Source organism: Falco biarmicus, chromosome 2 (genome assembly GCF_023638135.1).
Source record: "Falco biarmicus isolate bFalBia1 chromosome 2, bFalBia1.pri, whole genome shotgun sequence".
NCBI classification, from domain to species: Eukaryota; Metazoa; Chordata; class Aves; order Falconiformes; family Falconidae; genus Falco; species Falco biarmicus.
Genome location: NC_079289.1, coordinates 21,559,149 through 21,579,903, shown reverse-complemented (window position 1 = coordinate 21,579,903; position 20,755 = coordinate 21,559,149). Strand labels below are relative to the sequence as shown.

General features: G+C 35.8%; 1 protein-coding gene across 2 annotated transcripts in view; it reads right to left on the bottom strand.

Annotated features, from left to right (window-relative positions):
* Positions 1-313: 313 nt before the first annotated feature.
* The window catches only part of TNFRSF19 (TNF receptor superfamily member 19), a 58,216-nt gene continuing 37,774 nt past the window's right edge, over positions 314-20,755 (bottom strand). For both annotated transcript variants that reach the window (XM_056329705.1, XM_056329706.1), the window contains 5 exons: positions 7,551-7,715; positions 6,148-6,273; positions 5,287-5,389; positions 2,747-3,147; positions 314-451 (listed from right to left, as the gene is read on the bottom strand). In XM_056329705.1, coding sequence (XP_056185680.1) covers positions 2,754-3,147; positions 5,287-5,389; positions 6,148-6,273; positions 7,551-7,715 — 788 coding nt within the window. In that variant the 3' untranslated portion in view covers positions 314-451; positions 2,747-2,753. The remainder of the gene's footprint in view (positions 452-2,746; positions 3,148-5,286; positions 5,390-6,147; positions 6,274-7,550; positions 7,716-20,755) is intronic.

Below are 20,755 nucleotides of genomic sequence, written 5' to 3'. Positions count from 1 at the left end.
AATTAGAACCAGCCAAAAAAATTCCTAATGCATGCATAAATCTGCAAGCAGAATAACTGGCAACGTCTTGTCCCACGCCTTCAGACATCTCTAGCCATATTTAAGATACCCACTTAAACATACTGAAGTATTTATATTTCTTGCTGTATTTACATATACTTTTTAGCTCACGCTACTAGACTTTTTGAGAATCTGAGGGAACAGGAGGTTCTTTTTAAAAAATAGTGTCATAAATCCACTTTCAGGGTTCTCCTAGGATGCTCCTTGAAGTTTCACTTTTCTGCGCAGTTGCATCTGAGCTGTAACAGCTGAAGGTGTGAAATGATGCCATTTTTTCCCAGCTGATTTTGAAACCATGCTACATCGAAGACCAGACTAACTTTGATGAGAATCTGCAGAGGAGCATAAGGGAAGCTTTCAGCTTTAGTGCTGAGAGGAATAGCTTGGTTTCCTAAAAGAAAGTGATAGAACAGTGGTTACATAAATTCATAAAAACACCTGTATGTACTTCTATACTTGACGTGATACTAAAAGAATACAGCTATACTTACTGCTTGCTTTAAAAATTCACCTAAGCCTGAAGACTGAAACTGTATTAAAACACCCATCTAAAAACTTCTATTTATGTGCACATAAATATATGCTATCTAACAATGAAGTATGGACCTATGCAAGACTATAATGCATCCACATGTACTACAAAGACCATCCTTCCCTCAAAATACTAAAAAACTGCAAGAAAGATGAAAGGAAAATGGAAAAAGTGGGGTAGACAGAGATGAAATGATTTTCCTGGAGTTGTACAGCTGGTCAGAGTTCAGCCTAAAAATCTCTCTCACATGAGCCTAGTCCTAGTCCTTTCCCTCAAATGCTCCTTAAATTTGTCCACCAAAGATGCATATATAATGATGCACTGTAGAGTCCAAATATGGAAAAATTGTACAAACCAAATCAGTAAAGTCTATTAAAGGAAAAAAAGGAAGGAAAACCTAACCCTCCCAAACCATCTTGCTTATTCAGAATTATACACAAATCTCAGTACTAATACATGGTACAACAAAACCATCAAAGAATACAGGATTTTGAAATATCAGAAAAGATGTCCACATACACATAGGAATCAGTAAGATAATTTACAATTTATATATCCTAACAAGTATGGTGAAATGCAAGTCAATTTTTATAGTGATATTTTGAAATTCTATGGTTCCTTACATCTAAAACCACTCTAAATAATATTAATCACATACCAGTTTAGTGGGGAAAAAACCCCCACAAACTTCTGATTTTTTCAATCTTGTTAATATGGAAATAAATTCCTTTTAAACATCAAGACAGCATTCAAGTTCCATGGATAACCAATGAAAAACTGCGACCTAGCAGCACTGAGATTTGCAGTCATGGTCACGTCACTGTCCCTTCCTATACATACCTAGAGGATATGGCTATCACCTGATGATACTTGGCATAGACCAAAAGGAAACTATGACAGCTGCTATCTGACATATGGGCAGTCAATGCCAGACATTGTTACAGACAAAACTATAGATTGTAAAGAATATACTGAGAAAAATACATGCGACCTAGGTAAGGTTGACACTTTCAGTGACAGCAGTAGATTCGCAAGGTAATATACAAGTTCGATTGAAGTCAATGGCAAAAAAATTCTTGACTTAGCAGTCTGTTTACCTCACTTTCCTCCTCTTGAAAGCATGACCTGAAGAATTAAAGCTTAATTTACAAATTGCACTTACAGAATATGCGTATTTTTTTGTTAAATACTAATTACTTTCTACTTCTTATTTAAGAACAATATAAAAGTGGCATGCAAACCAAATGGAAGAGGATCAAAGAAAAGCAGTTTTGTTTCTGCAGATGACCCAGCATTTTCATAATTACAAACAGCGTAATTTTTTTATTTAAGTTTGGTGGATTATTATTAGTGGCAACTACTTCTGTTCCTGCCTTTGTGTACATGCACAAGAGCCTGTTTCAGATTTCCAGCCACAGCGTGTATAACCTTAAGTAACAACAGTACACATGCCATAATTTGGGATCCTTTCACAGATTAGCTACTTGTTGCTTCAAGTTACTTCCAGTAGTAGGAAGCATAATTTTAAAATTACAGAGCACGGCTAATATTAAAATAGATATAATGAAGCAGTAGCAGAGTGACTTTTTATGCGGTAAAGATGATTGCTTATCACCTCTTCTCATTTTGACCTCAGACCTGCATTTTCTCTAAGCTTTGATAGATGAAATTATATTTTATGGACAAACTTATGGAATTTATCTGATGACATGGGAATACGAATGGCATGGAAAAGCATTTGAGAGTCTCTCTTCTGTTTCTGCTGTGGCTGTAGTAACTTCACAGAGAAGGCTTTGTAAATATTTTTGGATGAACACTTTCACATCTTTTATGCTTTGTATACAACGACAAAAGACAAGTCCTCAGTTCTTCCCTCATAAACAAAGACTAGACTCACATAATAGTTTGGTCATAAGGCTATTAAGCTTATTTTTCCCCCTGAAATTTAGTAATAAAAAACCCCACCTGATGAAAGCTGAGTGGTGCCTCTGTATTCTGGTTCATATTATCTCAACATTATAGTTTGAGTAATTACACCTTTCAAATTCAGTCAATGATTTAAAAATGTGAACTTTTTACAATTCTATTTTTATCTAGCTAGCTCTACACGCCTTGAGTACTTATTCTCACTCCTTTGTAGTTGTGGTTTTTTACCTCTTTATCAGTCTGTAGAGTCATTTGCTGTTCCATTACGCTTTGTTGTTGGCTGGGTTTCAGCAGCCGCTGAGTTCTGAAGTGATGAAATTTCTATGCATGTTCTGTGTTTGGAGATTTCAAAGGACTTTGCAACATTCCCATCAAGAGACTTAGCTGAAATAAGTACTTCACTTAGTTCCTGGTCATTACCCAACTCAACAGTGGCTGCATTTTCAGTCTCAGGGCTGCAGGATTTTGCAGATCCTCCAGCTAGTTCTGAATACGATTCACAGAAAGAAATGCTGTCACAACAAGCTGAGTTTTGCATAAGGGGCCAAGCATCTGAAATGTCTCCACAGGTAGAGTGTGAAAGGGAACCAAGGAAGGCAGGAATCATTTCTCCAACAGAATCAGAAGCCCTGCAAAAGCATAAAAGACACATGGTTTCAAAAGCATTCCAGAAAATATTATCAGTATTGTAATTACTGTCATCAGTAATTATAGGTATTTCATGAAGATTTAACAGAGCTATATTAAGCTAGTAATCTAGAGGCATCCTGTACAAACAAATTCTTTTGAAAAGGAATACAGTTTGTTTCTCATTGGGAAATGATGAAGAAAGCTCTGGAGAACACTACTAAAGGTAAAGAGGATGCCTAGAGCCCTTCATACTGTGAATGCAAAGGTCTAGAAAACATGAACTACAGTTGAGGTTGTTTATATTCTAAAGAACAAAAAAATGTGATAGAAAAATACTATAGTAGTGTTCAGATACAAAGACTGTTGCAAAGAGGAAGGAATTTATTTGTTCTCAATGCATGCGGTGTGTGTGAAGACAACATAAAACGTGATTAATTTGCAGCAAGAAAGATGTTTGGGAAGACTGTGGAATCTCCAGAACTAGGTTTTATCTCCCCCCAAAACAGGCTAGACAAGAATCTAATGGATGTAAAAGTAGTACAGTGGGTTCAGACTGGAAGATGGGAATAGACAACAAGATTGCTTGAAACTTCTGTCTGTGATTTCACACTGAACATGCGTTCACTTCAGATTTTTTGTTTTTTTCTGTCTAGCCTTCAAACTATGGGAAGTTTTTCTCCTGTTATATTTCGTTTGGAGAGGACATAATATCAAAGGGCAAGGATTTTTAATTCTCATAAGGATTATTTTTATTTTACGGGAAATGGAAGAACATGGAAGTAGAAACTCAGTGGTATCTCAAGTGTATTTAAAGTGAAGTACTGACATGCCTGTATCAGACATGATGATACTGACATGTCTGAGAGCACTATACATGCCTACCTCTGTTGAAAGCCCAGTAATGTTTTTTACTATCATATACCAAAACAAGTATTATCAAAACCAAAAAGATGTACTAACATGTTTTACTTCCAAAAACTGTCTACAGATTTATAAAACTGCAAAGGATATATTAAGTCTGACATACAATAACGATTTGCGCGACAAAACTCATTCCACATTAACATTGCCTATAACATATTTAGCCTTATTTCCAAAACCTGATGCTTTAATAGCTTTGATATATACACAAAGCATTTCCATAGATGAGGCCAGAAGTCAGGACACTGCACCACAATTGAAGGAAATATATTATTCTAGCACAGGAAACTGGAGCAAACTACTTTCTACCAAAAGGAACCACAGAATCTTTGATGTCCCCACAGCATGGATATAACATTTCTTTTTAAAGCCTTAACCAAAAGATCCCTCACGAAGTATACAACTCTCATCAGCCTTGGTGGTATATAAGGATAACTCAAGCTTGCTGGTATTTAAACAAGTCGTTATAGAAAATTTAGGTATTTTGTATCTTGTGCGTAGGTCACTAAGTCACTCTGCATAAACAACATCTATGAAGAAGCTGCCTCTACATTTTTAGTTACATTTGGCCATAAGAACAAAACAGCTGGAAACCAATTTAAACCTTATATGGAAAACAATTCTAGTTAAAAGAAATAAACACATCCTGTGTTAAAATCTGTAACCAGGAAACTCTGAATGACACCATAAATTTTATACATTTAGCTCATGGCACTGCTGTAGAAATAACTGCTCTACTACTATATTTATATCCAGGTGGTAGGGAGAAAATAATCGTTACAATCTGGCAGAAATTCAGAAATACTAGCTATTTCAAATCTCACAGTCATTACGAGTTCTCAAGAAAATCTTCACAACACTTCTAAATTGTACCTCAGTCCACCCAGATTCACAGGTTTATGCAGCACCTTGCTAACCCATAGCAGAAGAGGGCATCACCAAAGCATCTAAGGTACCAAGAGTAAGAGGAAGACTATCTGCTTGTGAGAGGTCAGTCACTTCTTCAGAGGAACTGATCTATCAAGTCAGTATTTATTAAGTAATACTTAAAATAAATTTTTCACTATAAACCTGGTTTTGCACAAAATGGGTGGATATGGCTACAGTTCATCAAAATCCCTCATTCCATTCCAAACAGCTGTTCTATCTGTATAAGTATTAACTTGACTGCATAAAAAATACTTAATGTTTAATAGACATTTATAAAACTAAGTTACCTTTCATTAAGCGTAGTCTGTGAGTGGAAAGCACAACTGTGGCTGCTGTGTTCCATGCTACAGGTTTCATCACAGCACAGTGATGGAATCAAGTGAACTGGTCCTAAGGAATAAAAATTAATTTAATAATGTTAAAAGTGTTAAAGCTCTGTATGAACTTAGTCTCTGTACTCCTTCAAAGCTTGAGTATTACTTTGCCAGTTACATTACAGTGTATGGACTGACAAAAGAGATTTTACTGCAAAAATTGGGTTCTTTAATGTATTACTTTAAAATCAAGTTACTTACAAAAGCCAAGCCCTTCCTCCAAGAGTAATATAGATGCCCGTCAGGAGTATCTACTTCTAAAATTAATTTGCTTTTCAATTGGATATGTGTGACAGGAAGTACCACATTCTGAGTTAACATATTAGGATGCTATTTAAGCCTGTGCTGTTGTGCTAAATTATGTATTTGTTAATATCAAATGCATCTGTTCTGATAGACTTCACAAAATCTCAATGATTTGAACTGTTCCGACTGTTAATGTCCTTTAGCGTTCATATCATGTTCTTAGATACGGTCTGGTAAATCCTTCACAGTAATTTGAGTCTCAAAGCCAGATGCATTGCTATTTTTATCAGAAAGAAATGAAATTAAAGGAAAAATGCTTTAAATGTCCAAGTGAAGGGTCACTGGAACAAAACCAGGAAAAAAATCATAACCAAACTGCTATTTAGAAATTCTATCTGCTTATTAAGAAATTAGCCCAAGACAAAGAGTAGTTTCACAATGTTAGCTCTGTAGTTAAAATGTCACAACTCAAGTGTTAGATAAATGTTCATCATGCCATACAGTCACCTTTTAGTAGACCAAACATACCACATGTCTGTGATGTTCTTCTCTGGCACTGGCAACATGCTCTGTGGTCATATTCATTTAGCCGTGGTCTATCAAAACATGACAATTCAGAGCCATTGTAGTGAACGTCTTGTGATCTCAGAGACCCTTTGGACAAAATGAATAAAAATATATATTAGTAAATGATACCTTTTTTCCTGTTCATAGCCTCCTGTCTTCACAGAACGCTTAACTGTCACACTACGCAGTATTTCCATACATTTTCCAACTGAAAGATCTACAATGATCATGTGGTTTCACATAATGCACACAGATTTTGCAAAGAACCCTAGAACAGCTGGTTCAACTACAGCCTCTTCTAGGAAGCATCTTCTAATCCGCTCTTATTTTGATGATTTGAGAATGTAGCATATTCACTGTTATCTTTTCTCAGCGTTTAACAATTCTCAGTGATTCCCATACAAAATTCTCCACATTCAGCTTTCAGCCACAGGGAATTTGTTTACGTTATCTTCAAGAGCTTCATATTAACAGCAGAATTCCTTTAATCTGTATAATTGTAGGCCAAGGCAAACGAGTTACTAAACTTCACTAACTCAAGTTTGAATTCACTATGTCTGAATTTCTCAAAACTTACATGGTAAAGCATCTTCTAGGTTAGGAACAATTCTTACAAAGCCTTTCTCATCTTTTTTTTTTTTTTTTTTTTTTTTTTTTTGCTTGTGCTGTAAGCAGTAATAACATGAACTCTTTCTAGATATTACTCTTGTTTGACATCCAGGATTCATTAGAAGCTATAAAAATATGTTAATACAGTGCTTAAAAATTATAAATGGGAACTAGAGTGCTTTTGACTCTTTCTTAATTTAAATGAAAAGGCAGAAAAATTATTATTATGCACAAACTGAATTACATGGATAAGCTGTTACGGATTTTTAAAATCTAACTGGCTTAGGCATTTAATTTATCTTGAATACGCCCATAAAACCAAAATTGTTAATGACAAATCTGCTATCTACAGTGGCCACATCTTGATGAGCTAATCTGTGTTTCACAATAGCGTGTGATGCACAGATCCTCCAAGCTGGTATTTCCACATCGGCATTGCAACTCTATAATGGCGCCCCAGCTTGGATTCCGGATGGTCCAAATATGTCCGTATAGCATCTAACAGAGTATGGCACAGAATTAATGCAGCTGGGCTATTTCTGGACAGCTGCACAGCGTTTCCTCAGTAGAAGCTGGAATACCTACACTGAGCTGACAAACTTGTATGGAATCTTGGGCTTCTGCTAGCTTGTTCATCTTAATGCTAAACTCACCTGAATGCCGGAGACATTTCATTTATTTACCTACAGAGAGATCTGGCAAACTAATACTGGTATATAAATAGCACAAAGAAACAGTAATAACTGGAAACTCACAGCTTGGTTTCTTCTCCATAAACTGCCTCTTACAATAGATAACACAAAGAATAAGGAGAGCTAAGAGCACTGTTGCAAGTGCACTGCATATAACAGCTGCTAGAGCAGTGTCTCGAGGACTGGAAGCAGTTGAAGGGATCTTCACAAGATTTACTTTGGTGGTACCTGAAATATAATAAAATAATAATTAATTAAGGCAAACTGTACAAATTTCATAAATATAGTCATGTAAATGAAAGTCTGGGAAACAGAAGAGGTTTGTAGCATAGAAAAAAAGATGTTCCATCTGCTAAAGTATAAATATTAGTTGCACACATAAACAGCTATGATTATCAGCAACCACATTTATAAAAAAAATCCTTAAAAAATACAATGCAAAATGAATGATAATGAGCGGTGATGCACACAAACACATTCCGACTGTCCATGAGAATGGAATGAGATCTTCACCATGGAACCAAAGATCTCTCAATTTTTAATGTCGGATGATTTTAATATGGAGAAAATTTCCTCCTGTACAGTTGACAGAGCTATCCACCAGAGGGAGTCACAAATACCTAACTTCCCTTAATAAGGAAAAACTCAGAACTGAGACACCCACAGAAGTTCCAACGCTAGCTAAGGTATCATTTTGCTTGGTTGTGTATACAATAACACCATGGTCATTTCCAAGATCAAACCCAGGATTTCAACTGTGCTTTGTTTTATTCAGTGATGTTTTCAAAATACAGGTAATACCTCTAGTAAAAGTCAACAGATTGACTTCATACCTGTATTAGTAAAGACTTAAGCAATGTTTCCAGCTTTGAATAAACACTGTCACTTTTAGGTGGAAAGTGAAAACGATTTTTAAAGTATCAAAATTTAACTACAGCTACTGAAACTATCTTAAATTACAAATGGTCTTTTCAAATCAAATTCTTTTTAAGAACTTATGAATTTTGATAGCTCATCTATTTCAATCTACTGGGAAGTCCACATCAATATTATTTTATGAGAAAAAGGAACAAAACATTGAGTATTCCTCTGACAGCAAAATTTTAAAAACCCACAAACCATATTTTATTAACTTATAAAAATAAGTTAAATGTGCCTATCTAACCCACAAAATATTTGGTTAAAATCTAAAGACTGTAATTTCCTAAGAAATGGTCCACGCAGTCATAAGTTTAAATTGGGAGATAAATGTCTGACAGAGTATATTAAAATCACTAATCAAATTGTACATACACACAATTGTTTGATACCTTAACTCCAATATAATAGCAGGAAAGAACTTACTAGCTTAGTGCAATCAATGGAATTTATTAACCAGGAATAAATTTCTGAAATAATTATGGTATTTCCTCTACACACATCAAACGTAGGCACCAAAGTGTTTACAATACCATATTGCTTTCTTATAATGTCCAGACTGCCAAAAAGCTAGGTATTTTGAAAATAAACTTCATTCCATCCAGTTCTAAGTCTTTGGACCACTCAACACCAAAGAAAATATTAACTTCTAAGAAATAAAGTATCCAAAACTAAAAAATGTTGGACACACAACATTAAACAGTTTATGTGTATTATAGTATCATGTAGTTGCTGGTAAGTGGAGAGGTCAGATCATGGCTGTTATTCAGAAGAAAGAATGCTTAGTTATTAATTTCCTGATTTCAACGTGAAGAGAAACAAGTGTTACTGCATTTACATCTACTTGAGTATTTCCATTTACCTTTTGATTTGTACTATTACATTCCACCATCACATCAAAAGTGTGAAGAGCAAATTTATAGCAAACCTTTTTACATCCTTTTAACTTGCCAAACTGGACAGTGGAGCTACTGGAGAGAGTCCAATGAAGGGCCACAAAAATGACTGAGGAACTGAAGCCTCTTTCCTACGAGGGAAGGCTGAGAGAGCTGGGACTGCTCAGCCTGGAAAAGAGAAGGCTCGGGGAAATCTCATCAATGTGTAAAAATCCTTGAGGGGAGTGTGCAAAGAGGACAGAGCCAGGCTCTCCTCAGTGGACCAGAGGCAATGGGCACAAACAGAAACACAGGAGGTTCCCTCCAAACATCAGGGAACACTTTTAACTGTGAGGGTCACTAAGCACTGGCATAAATCATCATCACGCAGTCTCCATCCTTAGAGAAGCTTAGAAACCATCTGGACATGGCCCTGGGAAACCAGCTCTAGGTGAGCCTGCTTGAGCAAAGGAGTTGAACCAGATGATCTCCATAAGTGCCTTCTTACCTCAACCATTCTCTGAGTTACTAAAATACAGCAGATCTCAAAGCTCAAGTCAATGAAGAGACTGAAGTCTCCTACATAACTAGAAATACATTCTGAAACTCTGTCCTTGTGGTGAAATGTTATCATTTTCATTATCATAGCAGACAGTCTATCTATTATTTTTGTTTCAAGTAACAGACTAAAATTGCAATTCAGGGTCTTGGGTACTTTTGAAGAGTTGCTACCTGTCCTTCTCTATGTTCCTCTGTAGTTCTTATTACTCACAGAGCTAATCTCTGTGACCTCTTTCCCAGATCTTCACTGTTACTTAAAAGAAAAAGCAACCAGCGTCATAATCTTTTTGCCGTAACTGAATGCTCTTGGCCGGAATATTGCAATATTTCACAGAGAAAACCTTTCATTCAGCTTCCAGGATTCTTGCAGCTGTAGTTTTAAGCTTATACTTTTAACAGACTGCGGAAATTTCTGCATGGTATGTGAAGTTCCAGGACATAATTCTGGGAGAAGCAGTAAACCTGTATTTTAAAAAAAGCCATCTATACAGCAACATGTGCTTCGCTTTGGCATGAAAATCAAGTACCATGCTTTGGTAACAGGTTTTCAATTTAACTCAATTGCCTGATCTAGTCTTTAGAAGGTTAAAGACAGCCTGCACAAGTATTTAAAAACAAGACAATAAAAAGCTGATCAGGACATCTTCAAATATTTTTCATATCAATATACTTACTTGTATAAATGTACCTACCTAGAAGCATTAAAGAGTTAGGCCTTCAAAGAATCATAGAATTGTTCAGACTGGAAAAGACCTTTACAATCAAGTCCATAATTATAGAAAAAGAATTATTGATTCTGAAAGCAAAATTAGAACAAAAGCACTGGAGGTGCAGCTGCTCTATTTTTGTCTCTCTTCATTTGCTCACAAAAATGTACCTACTTTCAAGTATAATTACACATTACATATTCTGGGAAATTATAAATTATATGTATTTATTTAATGCCCATCAGCAATAGCCAAACTGGAAATACAGTGATTTTATTTTAAACGGGGATGGCAAAAGTTTAAATTTATTTTAGCCATCTAGTTATTTAAGATTTATTTTATTTGGTGTTTTTATATATATATATATATATTTTTTTTTTTTTAATAGAGAAAGCCATTTTCAATTCCTGAGAATGCCTACCACTCCTCTTCACCTTCAAAGAACTTTTTGGAATAGCTACTGTGAGCAGTCCATTGTAGTGTAGCTCTAATTATAACGATAGCGATCTTCCCTGCAGAGCCCAACATTTCAGAAGTGGATTGCTATTGTAGAAGTGGCCGTTGGGCATTGCTGAACTCTGCTTTTAGTGTTACTCAAGATATGTATGCATTTTCATAAACTCTCTCTTTCTTTTCAGGCTTACAGACTTAATGGTCCCATTTCAGTAAAGCAAGGAGGTGCACTTTAAACTTCAAACTTGTACTTACATCTATTAAATGATTACATGATTTAATTTAAATATGGAATTAAACACTGTGAATTGGACATGGTACATTAAGAAAGGACGGAGGAGGTGCACCCTTTTATGATTCTCGAAAGCATATGCATGTTATGCATCACAAAAATAAAAGAAAAAATGTATTTTATTTAAGAAACAGATTTCCTTTTCTAAGTCTCAGTTCCAAGATATTCTGGAAATGTGCTAGGACTAAAGAAAAATTACCCAAAATACCAAGATGCCTCCTGGATAATTTTGATCGGTAAGCCTAAATACACATTCTTCCCTTAATTAACCAATAGTACATCGTAATACCATTATATGCAAAGGTGTGGTTGTTAAAATCAACTGAAGTTTCTGTTAATCCAAGATGGTTAAATAGCAGTAACTCAGCTAATATGGAACATATGAAGCCCAGCTGTATCACTATAACTTCTGCCAATAAACAGCATAGTTGGATTTTTGGCCTATTATGCCAAACAATCAGAGACAGGTAACATGTAAAAAGACTTCTTTTATCACTTCTTTCATGTTTATTTTCTCAGGTTGTTTTTTTTTTTTTTTCAGAACCACGATTAGTAACAGTTACTACTGGAATCAGCATGCCTAAAAGAAAGCTTTCTGTGGCAGATTAACTATGTGAAAACAGAACTTACAAAATGTTACGTTTCTTACATGGATATAATAAATAATAATATAATAATAAAATAATAATTACCAAAGTTGAGGAGGCTAAATTGTGCAATAGTATGTTTGGGTTTTCTTTCTTACCATGGCAAGTAAGTTCATGCTAAACCAAAGAAGGTCTACTAAGTAAAACAAAGCTCATCAAAACATCAAAAAGGATAGCCGTACCATAGTAACATTGGATAGAGTGCCATCTTTTACAATCAGGATTGAAAATAGGACACAAAGGTAAAATGAAATGTTGTTAATTCCTGAAATATAGATATTTCTGGTCAAGAGAGGGGAAAGGAGCATTTGCCAATTATAAAAAGTGTTTGCCCATTATCTTTACATTGATTGCCCCAAGTCAATGGTATCAGCCTTAATTTGACAAGCATTAAAGGCTCAGACATACCCTCAAGTCACAATAATTTAACAAGTTACTGCCTGTCAGCTAAACTGCAGTGGCCATCTGTACGTGTGCTCTTGATCCATGAAAAATTCAAGGCAACGTGACTCGTCTTGAAACTCGTTCATTTTGAAAAAGTTTAAAAGATGTTTATGTTCCTTTTAAAAAAAAGGGCAGTACCTCTACCTAGTCCAAAATAAGCAAAAGAAACGTATTATGTATACACATGATGTGTGTATATACAATTCAGGTATCTATAAAAAATACATGTGTAATACTACTGAGCATTAACATCAACGGAAAGTAAGTTGTCTTGAGTCTACTTCTGAGTCTTTACAAAGCAGCAGATTGCCTCCTTTCAAGGAGGAGGTAAGAAACTTTATTAAATATTACTGCTGGAGACTGTGGTAAACACTGGAGAGGGAGAGTCTCCCAACATCTGTTAAAGGACAGCCATTTGCGTGCATGGCCTACACCCAAAAGTTCATCATGTCAAACCACATTTTTCAAATGTACTCCAAGTACTGGCTGACTTTAAAGCCTTTAGTTTCCAAGTTAGTGCCCTACAACTTCTTTGTTGTATTTTGCTGGTTTTGTTATTTTTTTAATAAATGTACCAAAAAGCCCTAGGGGAGAAAATGACTATTCAAGTATTTATCCATTGTTTGGAAATCCTGAGAAATGTGCTTATAAATTAAAATCTTTGGAATTTAATTTGTTCATTTCCAAGACCATTTATCTTGCACTGAGTATTTTCACAAACTCCCAACTGCTGACAGCCTTTTATGTTTAAAATGGTGAAACAATTACACCATGTATATGAATTTAAAACATATATGAACTCCATAGTACTGGACACACACCACTACGTCTGTAGGGCATACTCAACCCCTGTAAGATGCTTTTCTTGCAATTAAGGGATGTTAATTCTTGGTACTACCATGGTCATCTAAATTGAACTGATATATGGGCACAAAAGCAATGTTGTTTCATACACAAAACTTTCACCTTTGAGAAGTGGCCGTTAAAAATACTACTACAGAAGAATAAAGCCACAGATCACTGGTGCCCTCATCAAATAACCTGGAAAAAAAACCAAAAATGGGAGGAAGTGAGATAATATCTGTGTCACTGCTGAACTACATATTCTCCCTGCTCTCCGCATCACGTGCTCCCCCCCCCCCCCCGATATAACTAGTTATCAATGTGAAAAGACAGCAAGCACGCCTCTCTTCGGTAGATTGGAAATACCTAGTATCATCTGTTGGCACAAAGTATATATTGTTGTTAATGTAACTGTGGTGGTGTCAGCAATTACCTTTCTGACTTTTGCTTCTAGCAGCTCACTACACACTTCTGACAGTTGTGGTGCCTGATACCTATTTGGCAGAAAATGCAATTTCTTTCTCAGGTGTTTTTCATGTATTAGATCAGTATCACATAAAGTTTGTGTCAGAATATATGAGATTGCTAGATACAGCAGAAAACCCATTTCCATACTTCACTTGTAACCTATACTTTAAACCAAATTCTTTCCTACACGTTTTGTGAAGAACACAGTATTTTATGATATTCCCTTGTTCAAATCCAACTACAGAATGCATCCATCCCACCCAGGCTATGAAAGTTGCTTTGTCTTTTCAACAGAAAATTGAAGGACAAAGTAGTTCTTTTGTATTCATATCTGCAGTTTTATTCCATCTTTAGGACTACCTAATTACAGAATAAAACCAACCTGGTGCAGTATTTGAGTCAATTAAGTCTGTTTTTGACAGTTACTGCTTGTATACATACTCTATCACTCTCAGTTCCAAAACACTTACACAAGGCATTACCCACACAAGCAGCAGAAGAGTCTGTATTGCCTAAATGCACAGCATTTTCAAGTGGGTAACTACTGCCATTACCTGTTTTCTAAAGAAGTCCACATACCTTTTAGAATCTAACTATACATTCACTAGTTAAATAACAAAGGCATGTATGTAAATGTAAGAACAAGCATGTCTAAAGGTTGTTTCTTTAGCCAACAGAAAGTAACTCACTCTCATTAACCAACAGTGTAACTGAACATCGTGAAACCCATGTATACTGGTTACAGATCTGTTCAGAAAGGTTCAAACAAGAACTTACAGTCGCTGTGTGATGAGCTCGTAGATTGATGCATGGATTGAAACATGACAGCGTGAACAGATCCATCCTGTAACCATGGCTGAGGACTGGCAGGATAGCTATAACACTTCTTGCCCTCACTTGGGCAGGGAACATACACACTCTTGAAGTTACGCACTGCTGGCACAGTGTATGCATTTCAAGTGTAATTGCCACATACATCCACAACCACTGAAACTGGTAAGGTACTACATATATGTATTTCTATAAATCCCAGTAAAGTAAGTAGTGAATTGTAAATCAATTATACAAGAGTTTTCACCTCCCTCTGATTCAATGATAAGTAATTTCTTACACTTCACTGTCTACCCCAGTTATTTCCTTCTTTGTCCTTGTTCAGCTGTGGTAAAACCCAGGGAGCAGAACAAAAGCTTGCATAACAATTGCAAGCCTGTATCCCTAAATTTGTTATTACAAAACATCATTTTATTACAAAACATTTGATAAACATCATTAATAGTCTATGCAGTACAGTTTCAAGAGCTATGTTATTTTTCTTGCTTTAATACGTTTTGTAAAGATAGTAACAGTACTCAGCTACTTCATTTCTGCCTGCAGACTGGATACCTGTTTTGTCATCAGAATCACAGGGTATATTGGGATAATTTTCAGTCACAAAGTTTTTATAGCTTTAGACAACAGGGACTGTACATTCAAATAAAGAATTATATAAACGAGTGATACCGTACAAAACCTACTATATTTGAGTATCAAATTATGTGCAGGGTCATTGCTTATTTTGCTTAAAAAGGAAGTTTTTGAATTGGCCCAATAATCTAAGTTCAGAGATCTAGATGTTCCAGCAGTGACAGAAATTTTAATAAAATTTTAGTACCTTTCCCCTGTTGCCTCCTGGCCTACAATTAAAATACAAAATAAAGCAGCAAGGAAAATGAAATCCTGATGGTTAGAGACATCTCTCCACTTTTCAAAAATCTCTGTCACATACTAACATTTTTATTACTGACTATGCAAGAAGATAAATGCTAAGGAAATTCTTCCAGCTATTAAAAATCCCATGCAAAATGAGCCTACTTCTAAGATGTGACAAATAAGAAATCAGTACTGAAAGAGATCTGGAAATACATGTATGGGTGCACCTGCATTCAATACTGGAAGAATTTATTACATTGAATTTTAAAAAGGTTATTTCTCAATTGAGAGAATGTATGCAAAATGAAATACAGAAGTCCCACAACTCCCAGATAAGCTTTTGAATAATCTAAAAATCAATGCAAATCTAAAACTGATGCCACTGTATTTTGGTATCCATTCTGAAGAGTGACAAAGGACCTGATCTTTGGGCACAGGTCTTAAGTATGTAATAGTTAAGCCCCAAAATCTGTAATTTTAAAATCCACGGTCTCTATCTGTGAAACCTGTATTAGATCACATACTTCCTATCCAGTGCAAAGTTAAACACAGAAGAGAACCTGAAGGATCTGTCACACTGAGTAACATGGTACCTAAAGTCACCATGCTCAGAATACAGATGTAGAAACGTGGAGAAGGACACTAAAACTTTATTCTTCCCATAAATTACTCAGAGTGGCAGAGAGGGGCTTCCACCTTCTCTTAAAACTCTCCTGAGAAAAAAGAATATCTGGGGCCTTATTTTAAAATTAAATCGAGGGGGGAGAAATCACTGAGCATGGCTTGTAACACCTTTCAGATGCAACTCTTGAACAGTGAAGTTTCTGCCTTCTGTAAAAGCTTAAGAGCCCTCTGGTGAGAAGCAGGAGACACAGATTCACTTGCCTTCTCTACCACTTCCATGGAGATTTGTTTCAGCCACTAGGCTATAAACTGAGCTTGGTAAAAGCTTACTTCTCTCCAGTTGAATATGCTCAGTTGTAAAGCTTCAGCAGAAGTAATAAGGACCCCTCTCTTTGCATAGCCAACAGTCACGTGAAATGTAGAATGCAACAGAATTAAATAAACTATACTTAGGCTTGCCCACCACTTTTTTCCTGGTTATAATTATGTTAAAATATCACTAATTTAGGTTAAATTCTCCAGGCAAGTCAGCTACTTCTGAATGCCGCGTGGCTGTCGGTTTGGGGAGTGGGTGGGTGGGTGGGGTTGTTTTTTAAAATATAACTGTTAGCCATCTCCACACATTAGGGGGAAATATGTCTGTACTGTGGAAAACACAGAGTACATTTATATAATTAAGACTGTTTCATAATACACACAACTGGGCTGAATTATGGTTCTGAATTAAGGTGGAAGAGCTGCATAACCAATCCTACTAGTATTTTTTCATGTTTAACTTTGCAACCTCAGCATCTCTGAAGGAACACTTTTTTGGTAAATAATCTGAAATGCATGGGATTAAACATAAATTCTCATAATTTTATAACATACAGCCTTAACACCTTTAGAAACTGTACATTCACCGCCAGCTTATTGTCATACTGCAAGTATTAAAGTAAATGTCATGAATTACTGTAGAGAAAGTTTCCTACTGTGCAACTGTAAGCATGCACATGCAGACTACAGTACAGACGAAAAAGCTTTGAAGTCAGAAATAATAATAGCTTATAAAAAAGTTTTTAGTTTACAACTTAAAGCTTTGGGGATAAAGTCAAGTCATACAGAACAAAAGGGTGCTGTGTACAAGGTCCTTGTTTTGTTACATGACTTAATTTGAAACACAGCATCTTCCCTCTTTAACGGAAATCAGTGGGAGTTAGTTGTGGAATACAGAAGATGCTCTGAAAAGTTATCTTTGAAAAGGCAGGCTCTGCCGGAAAGATTCATTTGACCAGAAGAAACATCTGCTTCTGAGGGAGTCACCTGAACCTCCTCTGCATGGGGGGTGGGGAGAAAGGCTCTTTTAGGGTCCAATTGAACAGATTTGTTTTAAATACCTCCCTTGATCATTCCTCTTCACTGAATCTAGAGTGAGCCTAAGGTCACCAGCTTACAGAGGTGGCCACCATAGATATCCACAGTCAAGAGGCAGGCATCCTACTCTGGGTTTGTCATGTAAGGATGCACAGTTTTGAGCACCTTTGACTGTTTTGACTTCAATTTCTCTGTTACAGTTCATTAAATTTATAACAGACACTATACATTTTACACCACTTCTATTGTAAAGACAGAAGTCAAAAACAACTGCAAAATTTCTAACAACTGCTTTACAGTGGTAGAACCACAAAAAAGCCCAGTGGTAATCAGTAACTCATATTCTCCATGGAATATAAAATAGCGTGTAGCAAGTAAGGCCAGACATGGAATTACAGGTTTTGCCTATCCTGTGCTTTAAACCAATAAAGGCCCAGCAGGGAATAACGCATGCAACAATGTAAATAAAACCTGTACCAGAGTGACTACATACAAAGGAATCTAATTATGGTTACAGGCCTCAATTCTGGCACATTCTAACTTTGGAAGTTTTCCCAGAATGGGAGCTTTGGTTTGTAAGAAACATTTCATCAAAGAATAAGAAAATTATTTTTATTTTTTTTTAATTTTTAACTTATTTAGCAGGAGTGAAAAAAAAAATAACCTACACTCCAAAAAATTCAATTTTCCTCCTTGAAATTAAAAAAAGGCAAGAGGAAAATCAGGTTTTAGGTAAGAGGAAGACAGATACAATCATTCAATGTTGAATTTGCAGTTTTCATCTAATGCGGTATTGGCATCTAGATGAAACCAACTTTAGAAGTCTGAAGGTCTAAAGACAAAGTGAGAGCTACTCACCTTAGGCTCTTTCTACAACAGAGCCAGAAATAGAAGTCTCCAGAGAAGTAATTAATCTGACATGGCTTGAAAGACTGCTTAGTATTAGTCATTGAAGCTTACCTTATCTGGCTTGCCTGAACTCTTGAGGTACCTAATTCTCTCCACTGATTATCAGTGGGAGTTTGGGCTGACAGCTTCAGTGTTAAGCAGTAACTTTTATATGCCTAAATTAGGGTGCATTAACTCCAGCCTCCATTTCCACATGTGGATATGGTAACTATAGATTACATTCAGTAGTATGCACATACAATTATACTACTGGACTTCAATGATAATAAAATTGTTGGATACAAACCTTTATTTAAGAAAGCTGCAACAAAGAGCTAATCTTTTTAAGAAACAGTCACAGCCTCAAAGGCACATGTCACTGCCCAAAAAACCACTTGAGATCACTCTATGATCTTTGTAAAAGAGGAGGTTGGCAGTGCACTGCTTTAGCACAAGTGAACCAGTAAGAGTGAGAATGCGTGAGGCCAATCACACAAAAAATTAAAGGTGAGTGAAGCAGAGTACAACTGGAATGATACAAGTGATTATTAGCAACATTAGATCCGTCTATTAGGTTGTTCCCAGCTCATGAGGCATTTGTTTATAATGAGAAATTACAAGGCTCTCGGTGCACAACTCCTGTTTTAAAGCTATCACATCTTACCCTATTTTCAGTACATTCCAGTTCTCCAGGTAATTCCAGTCCTCTGGAGTGATATTTCAGTGTTCTTTTGCTTGACAATGATTTTCTTAATAGAAAGTTGGTAATATGGAAATTTTCAGCCTAGATGGATTCCGTTTTCTACTGTATTTTTTTTAAAAAAACAAGAAATGTAAGAGAAACACAGCCTAAGTATTTTGTAGCTGAGCAACATAGCCAACAGTATCTACCAGCACAAAGTAGAATAAAAAACCCCAACCCACTACTTCATATTTGTTTAGCAGTATTTTATTACTCACATCAGTCACAACTTTGACTCTGTACCCAAAAGCCATAGCACTCAGTATGTGTTTATACCTTAGGCACCAAAACTCACTGCTGTTGAAGTGGCGCTAATGCAACCATTCTCAGAATTGGCTGGGTGATTATGAGAGATAAATTTAAACTAGTAGTTTCAGTTTGAACACAGCTTAAAAGCATGTTACTAAATCCATACATTTAAAATAGTCCAACACTTCTCTAGTTAGAAGAGGTGTAAAAACAAAAATCTGAAAAAGATCACTGAAAACCTGTAAATACTGCTTATTTTTTCAGATTACCCCTAAACACAATACAGTTAAAATTAACTGAAAAAAAGTTTTGCAGCTTTACTGCAACTTATGCAATACTGGAATAACTTTGATCAACTTAATGGCCAAGTTAAATAACAACCTTGCAAACCCACTCCATACAATGAACAGATAATTGCTCATAGTCACTGCAAGATTGGGCTAAAGGGCTAACCACATTAGTAAGTACGCATAAGAAAAAAAACCATAGGAAATAGTACTTATTCAGTACAGGTCAACGATTAGCCCCTTCTCTAACTCAGGAATTTCAAGTTCACTTTAATCTAGTGTAATTGAGCTAACCAGCTCTTACATTAAAAAGTAATGATTAAGTTAAATTTCTTGCAGACATTCTGTACCTAAAACAAACATGCAGTATGCCTCTGGCAAAGAAGGATACTAATTATAGGATTGACTCATAAGATGAAAGGTTGCACAAGTTACTACTAGAAACAAAAGTATGGTAAACTGGTTTGAAAAAACATATTGAAATTCTCATACTCCACAGTTAAGATGAGAATTTAATTTTCTAACTGAACTTAACAGTGTCAAGAAACAAAACTAAATATGTTTGCAAACTGCTTGTTCATATTTTAGGTGAAGAAATGTCATCATTCTATGCACCAAGGAATTTTTTAACCTAGTAAGTGAGCTCTCTACAGTGACTTTTTAACACACAAAAACATGAAAACTAAGTATTTTGGTCACTTCTCAGCTTTCTTTTGTTATATAAAACATGCTCTTAAAATGGGTGTTTAAGGATCAGACAATGAATCCCTAACTTCACTCTTAATGCAACAATTCACTCCCCGATTTAAAAGGAATCATTAAAGAAACAGATCACCAAGTCTCCAGACATCTGTGGGGAAGGATATGCAAGTTCAAAAGTAGTTTTGTATTTCAAACTGAAGCTTTCACTGGGATTAGCAGACAGAGTTGCCAGTTGTGAGTTAGAACAAAGATCCATAATCTGCCCTATATGTTACCACATACTGATTTGATGTAACGTTCTGAATGCCAGATGGGCACCACTTATGTAAACTCCTACTAACAGCTGCATAAGCTTGTGATGTGAATTCATGGAATAAATGGAACCTGATTAAATTTATTTTAAAATCACAAGCTGACATTTCCATTTTCATTTCAAGCTATACATTTTCCATCATAATGTAGCAAGCAATGAGGAATGTATTTTCAAGGAGATTTACATTGGAATACTGTCTTCTCTCTGAAATAC